The 13671-nt window shown below is 39.9% G+C and overlaps 1 protein-coding gene across 1 annotated transcript in view; it reads right to left on the reverse strand.

Annotated features, from left to right (window-relative positions):
* The window catches only part of LOC134799595 (DNA polymerase epsilon catalytic subunit 1), a 52157-nt gene extending 41114 nt beyond the window's left edge, over nucleotides 1-11043 (reverse strand). Inside the window, exons 1-9 of the mRNA XM_063772031.1 lie at nucleotides 10910-11043; nucleotides 10692-10815; nucleotides 9095-9313; nucleotides 8447-8557; nucleotides 7820-7938; nucleotides 3134-3454; nucleotides 2519-2619; nucleotides 1620-1761; nucleotides 562-694 (exon numbers count right to left, since the gene is read on the reverse strand). Coding sequence (XP_063628101.1) covers nucleotides 562-694; nucleotides 1620-1761; nucleotides 2519-2619; nucleotides 3134-3454; nucleotides 7820-7938; nucleotides 8447-8557; nucleotides 9095-9313; nucleotides 10692-10815; nucleotides 10910-10992 — 1353 coding nt within the window. The 5' untranslated portion in view covers nucleotides 10993-11043. The remainder of the gene's footprint in view (nucleotides 1-561; nucleotides 695-1619; nucleotides 1762-2518; nucleotides 2620-3133; nucleotides 3455-7819; nucleotides 7939-8446; nucleotides 8558-9094; nucleotides 9314-10691; nucleotides 10816-10909) is intronic.
* Nucleotides 11044-13671: the final 2628 nt, after the last annotated feature.

Below are 13671 nucleotides of genomic sequence, written 5' to 3' on the forward strand. Positions count from 1 at the left end.
GAACAGTAATAGAAGAATGCACTTATTCCAGTCTTTTTAGTGACCAGTTAACCCTTTACCAGGATAAGGGATATTATTTCCCACATACAATTCTATTTTCGATGAGTAAGACTGACATTCGATTGTCATTTTTGGACTGTCTGTCTGGTAAAGGGTTAAGTGGCTAGTGTAAATATGTTATGCAGACTGTGTATTAATGTAAATGTATTGTATACTTGAGATATCTCATTCAAAACACGGCCATCATACTCTGTCATGAAAACATCTGTTTTCTCCGTCTCCAAGATTCAGGCTGAACGGAGATTCGCTTTAGTCTACTATTTCATTTATGTTAAGTGAATCATCTGTGGATTTCAATTTGCAAACATATTCTGGCAAATAATAGTTTTTTTTTACTATGGTCAATGATCTTTTGTTTTTCAAACTTTTTCATGACCCGACCCCCTTAGTACGAACAAATTATTTCGCATATGTCTTGTTTTAACCCTGGCAGAGACTTCGCGACCCCCAGGGGGCCGCGACCCACAGTTTGAAAAACACTGATCTAAAGTGTAAAGTTACCTGGGGCTGCTCAGCCGCCATGCGGCACATGTCCTCCGGGTCGAGCTCCACGGGGTCGTAGCGCAGCTTGGCCTTGGCGACGGCCTTCAGGCCCTGAGAGCCCACCGGCAGGTACGAGTCGCGCTTCACCCAGCTAAAACATACCACTTGGTATGATTAACTATAAGCCTCAAGAACATATGAGGCTATCGATCAGAGAAGGGTCCATTTGATTCATGTGCTTAAGGACCCTTTTCTAATGGAAAGGTCCTTATGCACATGAAGCATAAGGACCTTGAAAGTTTGAGTCCCGTGCAAGCGAAAGATTCTATAATAGATACACGAGCGTAGCGGAGCGCAGTGTCAGTTTTTAAGTAGCAAAGTACCCTTGTTCGAGCTGCTGAGGTGAAATAGTTATTTTATTTCCACCTCACGTAACTATTTCAATCACGTAATTGCAGCGCTAGTCGGCTAGTTGTTGCCCTGTATTTATAATTTATAAGGTGGGGTAACACAGGAGCCTCTTGTTAATTGTCTGGAAAAGATAATATCGAATGTATATTTTCTGATTATGCCACAAGGTCAATCCTCTGACTTGCACAGAATAGGGATTCATATGACCAAGCGAGCGCGAAGAGCCTCCATTTTAGCTTGGGTTATAATGCTTCTGTATGTCCGACTGTTCTTCTGTACAAGTCGAATTTCCAGTGGCGGATTTGCAGTGTTGGCCGCCCTAGGCCCCAGCCCCTGTAGTAACTACTAGTCGCCCCTTTCTTAGCACCCATCATAATATCTTGCCGCTCTAGGCCCGGGTCTACTGGGCCTTAGGGCAAATCCGCCACTGCGAATTGGGGATTTCGGAGATTTCTTGGGGATTCCGTATTTGGTTTTTTTTTTAATGGCAGAGCCATGGGGATTCGCGATTCCCACAGCTCAGTCCTTAATGTAAGAACACTTATATACGGTGGCTAAAAAATAACTGCATTCCCATTGCCAGGGAGGTTTTGGGATTATACTGAGCAACTTTTACTATGGGACCAACCCCGAAATCTTCCCATATGGGTACTGGGTATGTTTACCAGAGACAGTCCATGTGCATGGCGGGGCGGCAGGCGTAGGTGCCGTCCCGGGTCGCGAGCTTGCTGAAGCCGATCTCCTGCTTCATGTCCAGCCCCAGTATGGCCGCGCGAGCCTCCACGAACGGCCAGTCGAAGAAATCACCTGTAACATATGAAATGAAATGAAAATCTTTATTTCAGGCAACTAATGGCCCATACATAAATACCTTAAAACTAGCATACATATTATATAAAAATATATTTTATAACTAAACTTTAAAAAACTAAACACTACATATCACATTATGGCTGCGATGTATTACGCAACCCGCAGTGTAGGGAGCCGGCCGCGGAACCGCCGAAACTTGACACCCTTCGGCCAAAACTCCTCCTTGGTGAAGGTCGCTAGATGGTCAGTCGGAACGCTCACCACAAACGAATTAAAATTCGCATTGTGTCGAGATTCCAACTTCGCGACCCTCAGGATGAATCCGGTCTTCGTTTTCACATACTTTACGATGTCATCGACCTTCGTAAGGTAATGTAGACGGGACACATACAGCAGCGTCGACGGTGTTGCAGGACGCAGCAAATGGTTCGGTCCAGTCGGTGCGGTACCACACTGATTCTGACGAGCCGGTATTCTTCTCTTCTCCACCTTCTTGAAACCGTCCTCGTCACATCGCGACTCCCTTAGAGTCGGCTGTGATATGCCCATAAATATATGACATACAATTAAATAATTGGATTCCTTGTATTTCTATTTCAAAAAAGTAAACTACCGATACGTGGCAACGAGTAAAATTTACCTTTAACTTTATTTAGTTATTACATTTGACACTAAATTAAATCAGTACTTTCCGGTAGCTAAAGCTATGTGTAGGTACTCAAGTTATGTGTAGATCCAGAAAAATGCTTACCGTTATAGGTGACAAAAATATGTGGTTTTACGTCCATAATGTGATCGAAGAACTTCTGAATCAAAGCCATTTCGTTTGCTTCATTGAATATTATGAATTGCCTGTAAAAAATAATATTGTAGAATTTTAATAAACAATTTCTATTTATAGTATTTGAATAAGATATATGATCGTGGCACACAAGAAAGATCTTATAAGTCACTATAACACTACTTGTTTTACTTAGAGCAAAATTGACTAGCGTAAACTACCCTGTCCCACCGCACCAATGGTTGCCACCTTGTACCTTATTTTAAGCCAGCAGGTTTCCTAAGAAAATAGGTCAATATATCATTGGTAATTTTACCCTTTATAGACGCCTTGCTTCCGATGACACTCCTCGGTACGGAGTGAAACATGTCGAGCGTTTTTCGACTTAAAATACGTGAGTGACCCGTTCTTAATATATTTAATATAGACGTCTTCATCAGTAACTGGCCGGAAAAAGCACAACAACGGGAGTTGTGGCGATCATGGGACCCTTGCCCAGCAGTGGGACACTATAACGGGCGAAGAAAAAAAATGTTTACCCTGAGCAATTGATTTTACCAACAACTAAAATTAAGCAACACTTACCCTTCAAACTCAGGTTTAGGCGTGTATTCAAAGTCCTCAACATCAACCGATATGATCTCCCTATTGGTTATCAAGTATCCCTGCCCATCTATCATATAAGAGATCATCATGATCTGGTCGGACTGCGAGTCGGGGAACTTGAGGGGCAGCTTGGTGGTCTCGATGTCGAAGGCGAGCACGATGGGGTCGGGCCGCTCGAGGATGTCGTCCCGCTTGGTGAAGAGCGGCGGATCCGTGCCGCGGCTCTTGACGGTGTACCACGAGCCGCAGAATATCTTCATGTCGATTGACACCCGGGCGTGGTATGGGACGTCGTGTTCTCTGATAGAGGAGATAGTTATAAAATGAGGTTAATTGTTTACTTAAAGAGGACCTGAACTAAACAAAATATTATTCAAACAATATTTTGTTTAGTTCTTAATAATTTTTGGCAAACTCGCGGTTTGCCAAAAATTATAAAGAGCGATTGACTTTGTTGCACCTACTTACTCATATAGTTCGACATAAAATAGTAGAAAATAATTTTCAAGAAAAAAAAACCGAGTTCTATGGGAGCCGGTGAAAGATTATTGTACATAGATGGTGCACTATGTAGAAAAGGAGGAAAACCACCCACTTTTCTAGTAGGTAGCATTTCGTTTCTGTAAGGGTCGCAGTTTTAGCCTCACAAACCCACTTCTCTGATAGCAGTTCGGTTTTGTGAGGATTGCAGTTCGAACCTAACCAAAACCACTTTTCTAGTAGCATTTCGTTTCTGTAAGGTTCGCAGTTCTAACCTAACCTAACCCACTTTTTTTCGGTTCTGTGAGGATCGCACTTCAAACCTAACCTAACCCACTTAACGGCGCGTGCGGTGCGGTGCACGTTGAGCGGGAGGGGCTAGTAAGTTTGGCATCATTATAATACCTACGTTTTTGACGATCGGTCTGGCCTAGTTGGTAGTGACCCTGCCTGCGAAGCCGATGGTCATGGGTTCGAATCCCAGTAAGGGCATTTATTTGTGTGATGAACACGAATATTTGTTCCTGAGTCATGGGTGTTTTCTATGTATATAAGTATGTATTTATCTATATAAGTATGTATATCGTCGCCTAGCACCCATAGTACAAGCTTTGCTTAGTTTGGGGCTAGGTTGATCTGTGTAAGATGTCCCCAATATTTATTTATTTATTTATTTTGTTTATTTATTTTATGGTAGGTACCTATTCATAGGGCATGCGGTACCGGTTGCGGTACCAAGAATTTCATTTCCCGGTTCTGGGCATGGCCGGAACCGGGATTCCCGGTTCTTCCCGGTTCTCAAGGCATCTTTTGATTACTTTTAAGAAAGTGTTTGTGTTAGCGTGCAATCTTTATGAATTACTTATTTTCATATAAATAATTGCATAACAATTAATAAATGACTTATTTTATTGTAAACAAACACTTAATTGGCGTTCCAAGTGTTCCAACCTATTTTACCAAATTAAACGGCACACTGCCTCCGCCTGGGCCGACAGCCACACGGCCCGGCCGTAGCGTAGTCGATGCACTCAGCACTATGACGGCCTGCACGAATGTCTACTTTACTAGGTTAGTTTGTCGGGTTATTTGAGTCCCCCGTTTCATAGCACTATTATTAAATGTTATATAATGTCCCGAGCTAAAGTACTAAAACATTACTACTATTGAAATGGGAACAAATAGTCATATGATGAGAACCGGGAAGTACCGGTACCGGGTCTTCAGTACCGGTTCTTTTGACACTATAAAATTCCGGGAGCATGCCCAACCTAATCATTGTGGTTTATTTAGCTTAGGTATCAGTGGTTTTCCGGGTCAAGGTCCGAGTCCGGGTCCGAGTCCGGGTCCGGGTCCAGTTCCGGGTCCAGGACCAGGTCCAGGTCTAGGTCCAAGTCCAGGTCCAAGTCCGGGTCCAGGTCCGGGTTCAGGTCCAGATAAGAGCCCGGATCCGGGTCAGGTCTCGCTCCAGAGCCAGCTCCGTCAAAATCGAAATTCGAAATCGCCAAACGTGTAGTCATTGAAGAGTTCTGTTCTGATCATCATCAGCAGTTCCACTTCATCAAATGCGGCAGTTTTTTATGTAAATTCTTGATTTTCTGATGAAAATACACAAATCTCTATACGCATGCCTTTAAGATTTGAGGAGTTCCCTCGATTCCTCATAGATACCATCATCAGACCTCGAGCTTGACAAAAATGTGGCTTAAAAACTTAACTTGCTTAACAAACATAACGAAGAGGACAAATCGCCAAACGTGAACTATGCTTCGTTGAAGAGTTATGTTCTGATCATCATCAGCAGTTCCACTTCATCAGATGTCACTTTTTTGAATGTATGTATATGCTTGATTTGTTGATAAAACACATAAATCACTATATGTATGCCTTTAAGATTTGAGGAGTTCCCTCGATTCCTCATGGATCCCATCATCAGCACTGGGTTTTGACAAAAACGGGACCAATCTGTATACATATACATACAATCAAAAAAAAAAATTTCAAAATCGGTCTAGTAATGACGGAGATATATAGAGTAACAAACATAAAAAAAAACTGAATAGAATCTCCTCCTTTTGAGATTTGGAAGCCGGTTAATAAATGAGGGCGCCACTTTCTACGTAGCTGTCACATTTTTGACGTAAAATGCTTACACATGGCAACAATTTATAGTCTGTCAAGCCATTTCCGTCAGTAGAAAAAAGCGGCTAAAAATGTAGGCACGAAGGGTTATCGTCCCATAGAAAATTTAAATATCGCGCCTTTTTCTACTGACAAACTTGTTTGACCGGCTATAGTATGTAAATTTTAGAGTTCCATTTTATTTAATTTCTACTATTTTATGTCCCACTATAGGAGGCAATCGGCAATGGATCAAAAATCGCGTGGATATATTACAAGGTCCGTGGAGCCCTTAACTGATACTGTATCTGTGGTAAGCCGAAATATTTCCTGTCAAATAAGTACCTATATTATATTTATTTTTATCTAGCTTATTCTTTCAAAATAGTAAATTTAAAAACGATATAATAAAAGTGCAAGCCGAGCACTTTCATTTGATACCAAACTCGACCATACTTTCTTGCAAAATGATGACCAGAATAGCAAGACCCCTCACAAATAGCTTTTTAGCCTTCTAAGCTCTTCTAGCTCAATAACCTCTTGATCGAGCCTGCTCATAATTTAATGACTAAAATATAATGCCCTCAACTACCCAACGTTTACCCAATTTCATTTAAATTAGAACAAATTTACTTAAGTTTGTGGCGCATCACTAAGACTGCATGCGCACATCACTAGCCGCAAACCCGTCCAGGCGACAGCGGGGTGAAGAAGACGCGCGGAGGGAACCGCCGCGCACCGGCTCCCAGACCGCTGCACGGAGCCTCAGAGCGCATCCGATGATCGGATGCGCTCTGAGGCTCAGAGCGCATCCGATCGCCATCGACGCCGAACCTGTGCCGCTCTGCCCCGCCGCTCGCGCTTACGCCTACGCAACCTATTGCTTGTTTGCTATCGCATAAATTCATAGCGCTTTGTAGAAATTAGATTATAGATTTATACGTGGAGTTCGTGTTTGATTTAATAATCATATAGAGTAGAACACCACAAGTTCTTGAGTATCAAACTTATTTATTATTATTATAGTTATTTATTATACAAGAAGTTACAACTTTTTTGTAAGGACAATGCTCCACAAAACTACATTTAGTTTGACTGTGACTATCCTATGATAGTTCAGCTTAAAAACATCGAAATGCCGGGACGTGCCCCTAACCAGCCGCGTGTCCCAAGTCGAATGTAAGAACTTCGTTCACTTCGCTCGCTCGTTCGATTACGAATAGAATCATTTTTGGACGACCGCTCCGCACATCCACCCTAGCATCTTCATTTCCGTGACACGCAGTTCCTGCTTGTGCCGCTCTAGTAAAGGCCAAATCTCGCATCTGTTCACACGCTGGACAAGTCGGCCCTTATCAGAGTCTGTCAGCGCGATATCATCAGCATACATGAATAGCCACGGTGGCTGCTCATGGTAGTCTCGGATGCTGGCTGACAGGGCGTCTAATATCACGCTAAACAGAAACGGGCTGAGCACAGAGCCCTGATGTACTCCAACGGTGACAGAGAAGGGGTTGGTGTCAGTAACAGCGGTCCTGACTATTGAATCGGAATCGCGGTACATATCCTGGATAGTGTCAATATAGGCCTCAGGTACAGCCTTGGACCGCAGCGCCCACCAGATCATCTCACGCGGGTAAGAATGTCCCTACAATATTTATTTATTTATTTTTGTTTGCACTTTGATTGGTTATACTGGAAGGAATAAATAAATGCATGAATTTTTTGAGCTCGAAAAAAAGTCAAGCAGTGGCTTCTAGTCTAAATCATTTGTAATTCACTGAACAGCTGAAAATTGTAAAATAAGAGAACTCATAAGGAAACCTAAATACTTTGGCGAAGAAATTTGTGTGAAATCTCCAAACCGCTTTGGGCTGTCGTCCTCCAGCTTTGTGTACTTTGAAAGGGGGTTTGTGGCCAGTGGCCAGGAGGTAGTGGAATTATTATCGTAATAAATAGAGGAGTTTGCACACAATAAGTAGCCGAATCGCGCGAATATTAGCTCATAAAGCGGCTTGTTCTATCTAGATGTCCATCACAGCTGAAACACTTCCTCAAACGTACCTGATATCTAATATATTTTCCATGTGGTCTGTGGTCTTCTTGGCATGTTCAATGGCCGCGGCGCTGGTGAGCGCGTTGGTCAACATTTCCGCGTAAATAGCGTCTTTCTTCTCTCGCTCCTGGAATACCCATCAAAGATAAATAGATACTTATTCAAATACATAGCAACAATAGAATCAAACAGTGACAGATTGTTTTTGTCCTTTCCTGAAAACATAAGCCAAATCATAGTTGGATATATGATATGATATTCAAACTAATATAAACACTTTTTACCCTCACAAGAGGCATTGGGCAAGATGAGCGCCTAAGCTAAAAATATAATAATAATCATAAATTCATAACTTAGTTGGGTGGTTGGATCAAGGGCCAGATGCAGAATGAGGTAATTTTGGATATGGAGCGTATAGTACTTCGGTCCCTCATTCTGCGGCCCCTAGGTTAGGTTTTTTTATAATGTGTTTATATTTTTTTTTTATTGTTTTGTAAGTGTTTTTAAATTTTACTTTTATATTCATATTATAAATAACCTAATCTAAGACATTAAATGAATAAAGGAGAATCATAACTTAAGATAGTCTGAAGTAATTTCTAGTAACATAGATAGACAATGGAGTACTGTTTCACCTTGTTTTTGTTGACGGCCGTCAGCACCTCGCGCCGCACTTTCATCATCTCATTTTGCGACATGAAAGAAAGCTTCAGGTAACGCTGTTTGAGCCCCGACAGGTGATTTAACTGCAATAAGATAATTATTTTGTCTAGCCTCCTAAGGCCCATCCATACAAATGATAAACGCATAATTTGCCACAGAAATTTGAACCTTTAGTGCTGTGAATAGAGTTCATTTTGGTTTTGTTTGAAAATTGAACGAAACATAACAAATGCGACTCTGTTCCAATTTAATATGATTTAAATTTCATCAAACTGAATAAGTACTTTAGGTAGGACCTTGGGCCTTAGGAGGCTAGAAAAACATTTGGCCTTGTAAGGGTCAAGGTCGATGGTTCCTTGCTGGTTTGTCATGGACATAGCATACTTTACACTGTCAGCTGGTATAATCCAGCAAAATAGCTGAATGATAAAAATTAAAGGACATTTATGTCAAAACATAACAGTATTTTTTTCTAAAATAGCTTTTATCACAATAGTGGCATTACAATTGAGCCCAAGCCACAACATCTCACCAGGTCATGGGGGGTCATAAAATCCTCAAAAACGACTCACATCTCAACTAATGGATATTCTCTAAAAGTGATATTTCATGTCACATACCAAATCCAAATCCTCCTTCTCAATAACTTCTATTTTATGAATAGTGCCAGCATACTTCTTGGACAAGTACTGTATGACCTCCTGCTCACACTCCTTGCGGGCGAGCAGCAGGAAGTACGGCTGGAAGGTCAGTGAGACCTTGAACCGGCTACCATCCATCTCTATGAAGTAGTAATCCATGGCTGCTACCAGGCGCTTGTCTTCATCAAGAACTTCAGCCTGAAATAATACATAAGATTTTATTTAATTATAGTATGTATATGTAAGCTTATTTTCGTTAGTATGTATTATTTATCGCTATTTTTTTGTTTTAAGTTACCTATTCTGTGTTTTTTTTTTGTTTAATGCCTGCACCCACTACTGTTTGTGTTTAGCCTGATGGTTGACTGTTAGAAAATGCCTTTAGGCATTAAGTCAGCCATTTGTACTTTATTTGTTATACCTATTGTGCAATAAAGTTTAAAATAAAATAATAAAATAAGTTTTTTTTATTAGTAGGGCAGGCAGTTGGAATAATGCCTGTATCCAGAATCATCTTAATGGTTTCTCTCAAGTTTTATTTAAATTAAAGTTGATAACAAATAATAATATATACGTAAATTTACACAGTTAATTTACAATTACACAATTTTAATACTAGGAATAGGAATAATTTATTAGATATAAGAACTAGGCTTAGCAAAGTACGATAATCATTTTTGGGGCTCTGTACACATTGCTACAATAAGATACCCGACCATATTGTGAATATGTCAGAAAACAAGTTCAAAGCTGTAATAAAAGATACTTTAATAAAGAAAGGCTATTATAGAGTAGACAATTATTTAACTGATAAACATGTATGGTTGGATACCTTCTCTACAGTCAAGACTGGCATATAAGTTTAATTTTAATAGGCTTGTTTTTTTATATGTAAATAATTTTATTTATTCTCAACAATTTTTGACTTTCAAAAAGTGTTCTGTAAGAATCTATTTTGAATAAAAATATTATGATTATGATGTTTATGATTATGATAATGTTTCGACCTCAATCATTATCATTTCTAGCCCATTTGTTACTTTAGTATTAATGTAAGTAGAGTGATTGAGAAATGATGAAAATTGAGGCATCATGCCTCTTTGTAATTTAATTATGTATTCACATTTCACCCCTTTCAATCATGCCTTTGTGGAAATTCACAAATCAAATTCATGTTTTTTAAAAATGCATCTTTAGTTTACATGTTATAGTTATATTATAACAAAGTATTTAATAGTGCATGTCACACAATTTGTGGAGTACAACATACTTTCCGATAAAATAAAACTATGAAAACAGATTATAACGGGTGACACACACATTAACCACAAATGCTGTAGATTGTACACCAGGATGTATTTTAAATTCATAGTTTTATTTCATGATTAACTACTGCGGTAACCAAAGACAATGTTATACTTTCAGATATTATGAATTTACATGCATGGTATTGCATCTATCCAATTTCTTAATCCAATGTGTATTGCGTCTCACATTTTGCTTAATGAGAGAGTGAGACTCAATGACATTGGACAAGTGGAATACTGCCCTAAGCGTACAAAGTATGAAGATTTACCGTATGCATGTTGATCAGGTACCCTGTTCTCTCTTTGACATCGCGTACTCTGTCGAAGCCGTACTTGGAATCGATCCTATCATTCTCCAGCGCCACACGGATCCGCGACTCGGAGGATTCCTCGCTATGGAACCAAATATAATTTTACATTACAGAGACGGGCAGAACATTGGAGTTGCAGAATTTGAGTAAATATTATAATGATATAAATGAAGTACCGTGAGCCCGAAGATGTGCCAGCATCTCGCTTATTAGGCTCTTCTTTATCAGCTCGATATTTCCCAGTATTTTGGAGGACCATTTGTTAGGATTTCCTTTAAAATATAGATTGTTTTCCATTTACTCCACACAAGTCAATTCAAAACTGTCACTTATGTCAATATTGTCAATTTTCGCGCCAACAGCGCGACCTCATGCAAGGAGTATTACATGAGTATCTATGAATCTGTTGATTTTTATGGTTTTTAACAGTAACCTAAACAGCGTCAATTACGAATCGCAATCGTCTGTAGAGCCCTTAGCCCCCATACGCACGGCAGCTTTTTCAACGCGCGTTAAAAAAGCGTCTGAATGACACAAAAACACAAAAATGAATAACCATGTATGTATTCACACGACAGCGGTGACGCTTTTTATCAAGCGTTGTTGGATTTTCGACTTTAAGCCTTGGTCGTTAAATCGAATTTAGAGTGCGGACAGATTCAAGCGCTTTTTTAACTCGCGTTGAAAAAGCTGTCGTGCGAATAGGGGCTTAAACAACACTTCAACGCCGAAAATCGAACAGTAGGGCTACCGCTAATACCGAAAATCGTCAATTACGGGCATTTTTCTCTGTCACTCTAATTACGCCTTCATTGGAGTAAAAGAGTAAGATCCCCGCAATTTGCGAATTTCGGTTTTCGCGGTAGCCCCTCTGAAGGCCTACCGCGAACCACGTTCGATGTGTTGCCTCCCTGTCACACTTACGTACGAATTATCAAGTGCGACACAGAGGCAACACGTCGAACGTGGTTCGCGGTAGGCCCTCAGTGCTCGATAAAATAGCGCCGCGCTTAAAAACCGCCTTTATGTGAATACATACATGGTTATCCATTTGTGTCATTCAAACGCTTTTTTAACGCGCGTCGAAAAAGCTGCCGTGCGTACGGGGCCTTAAACTGTTTTTTTGACAAGTTATCACAGACAATAAAATATGACATTGATCCATCAAGGCGGTTTGTTAACAAGGGCCTACCGGTAGACGCGAAAATCGAAATTTAGTTATCTGCCTCTTTATCGCTCGAATATGCAAGGGTGATAGAAAGGCAGAAACCGAACTTTCGATTGTCGTGTTTCACGGTAGGCCGCATGACGGCACACGGACGCATTGACGTAGTGACGCACAGTGGCGAGAAACTCTCTTACTACGAACAAACGTATAGCAAAGATATTTGTCATAATTAGTTCAGCGGCGTGGCATTGGCGGCAGCACTGTTGAAATGCCAACTTGACATTATGCGTATACGAGCGGCAACCATTTTGAAATACAAAATTTACATAATTCGTGTGCAAATTTTGCAAAATAATAACAGTTTTCTAAAGTTGAGTTTGCTTCTCCTGAGTTTTGTGGTGATTTGAAACAGAAACCCGTACCTACTGTTGTAAAATAGTACAATGGCCGGCAAAAACCGATATTGTGAAATATGCGGTGTCTGAGAAATCACTCGAGGAGGATTCTTTGCCAAATTTCTCAAGGATGAACAGCGGTAAGTCTACAAGTTCCGAAATACAACTACCAGGGAACAAATCAAATTATTTTATTAAACATTTTGATTTATCAGCCGCGTAACAAGCTAAAGACCGACCGAGACGCCGGTTCGAATCCGGTCTCCGCCACTCCGTAATAGGAGGAACAAGCACGTATTGCTCGCCCTAAATGTTATTTATTTATTTATTTAATAAAATACAGAGGTATTCTTAAAAATAGTCATAGCCCAGCAAAACTCAACAATGAGTTTGACTGTGGGGTCATCAGTCTCTAGTTATCAAAGTTGTTGGTCAAATACTTCCCAGGCATTCAAAGATGACGTCTATTTCAATTTATAAATTCCTAAAAATGTTATTTGCTACTTATGCAGTGTATTATTTGAATTTGCTATGTTTGCTACCTGTAAGTCTCTTCTAATAGTTAGGGCACAGGGTACTTATTAGACCGACACAACGCACGTTGTTTATCATCATCGAATCTCTATAATCTCCATTTCTTTTTCAAATATGACCTTTTATTACTATAAAAGCTTACGTGTTATTCAATTTCATATTTTTGTTATCTGAAAGTAGTCCTGCATGAACCCAAATGTCGCAATCACTTTAAAGCACATACTTACTACTACTATCTTCCTCTTATGTTTGCATTACTTATTTTAATTTGCATCATTTGTGTCCCTCAATATTATGTTTACAGTACACAATGAAAAGGAAGCCAAAACCACTTTGCTTACAGGTGTATAACTTGGGTTAGATAAGCTAGACTGGAAAAGAAGATCTCGTTCATTTATCCATAGAAAAGTTGCAGAAGATTCGTCACGTTTGTGGCGATCATTTTAAACGGAGAGACTTTGGCAAGACAGAAAATAAGCTACATGTCGAGCCATGCTCAATTGCTCAGTGTAGAGTTTCGTAGTTACGATTCTGTCAAAATAGGCCAAACGGGGGATATTCGTAAGTATCATGTAGGTACATTATAAATTACAGGGAGTACCTATTTGCAGCGCTTTGTACGTCTTTTTACTAAGAAAAAGGAGATTTTTAGCAATAACTCAAAAACGACTGGACCGATCATGTTTGCTATAGTTTTCATTGAAATTATTTATTAAGCTTTTGTTTCATGATTTTTGTCATACTTTTTGGACCCATGGTTCAAAAGATAGAGGGGTGGCACATATTTTTTTGCTTTTGGAGCGATTATTTCCGAAAAATTTACTATATCAAAAAAGGGTCC

Source organism: Cydia splendana, chromosome 18 (assembly GCF_910591565.1).
Source record: "Cydia splendana chromosome 18, ilCydSple1.2, whole genome shotgun sequence".
Lineage (NCBI taxonomy): Eukaryota > Metazoa > Arthropoda > Insecta > Lepidoptera > Tortricidae > Cydia > Cydia splendana.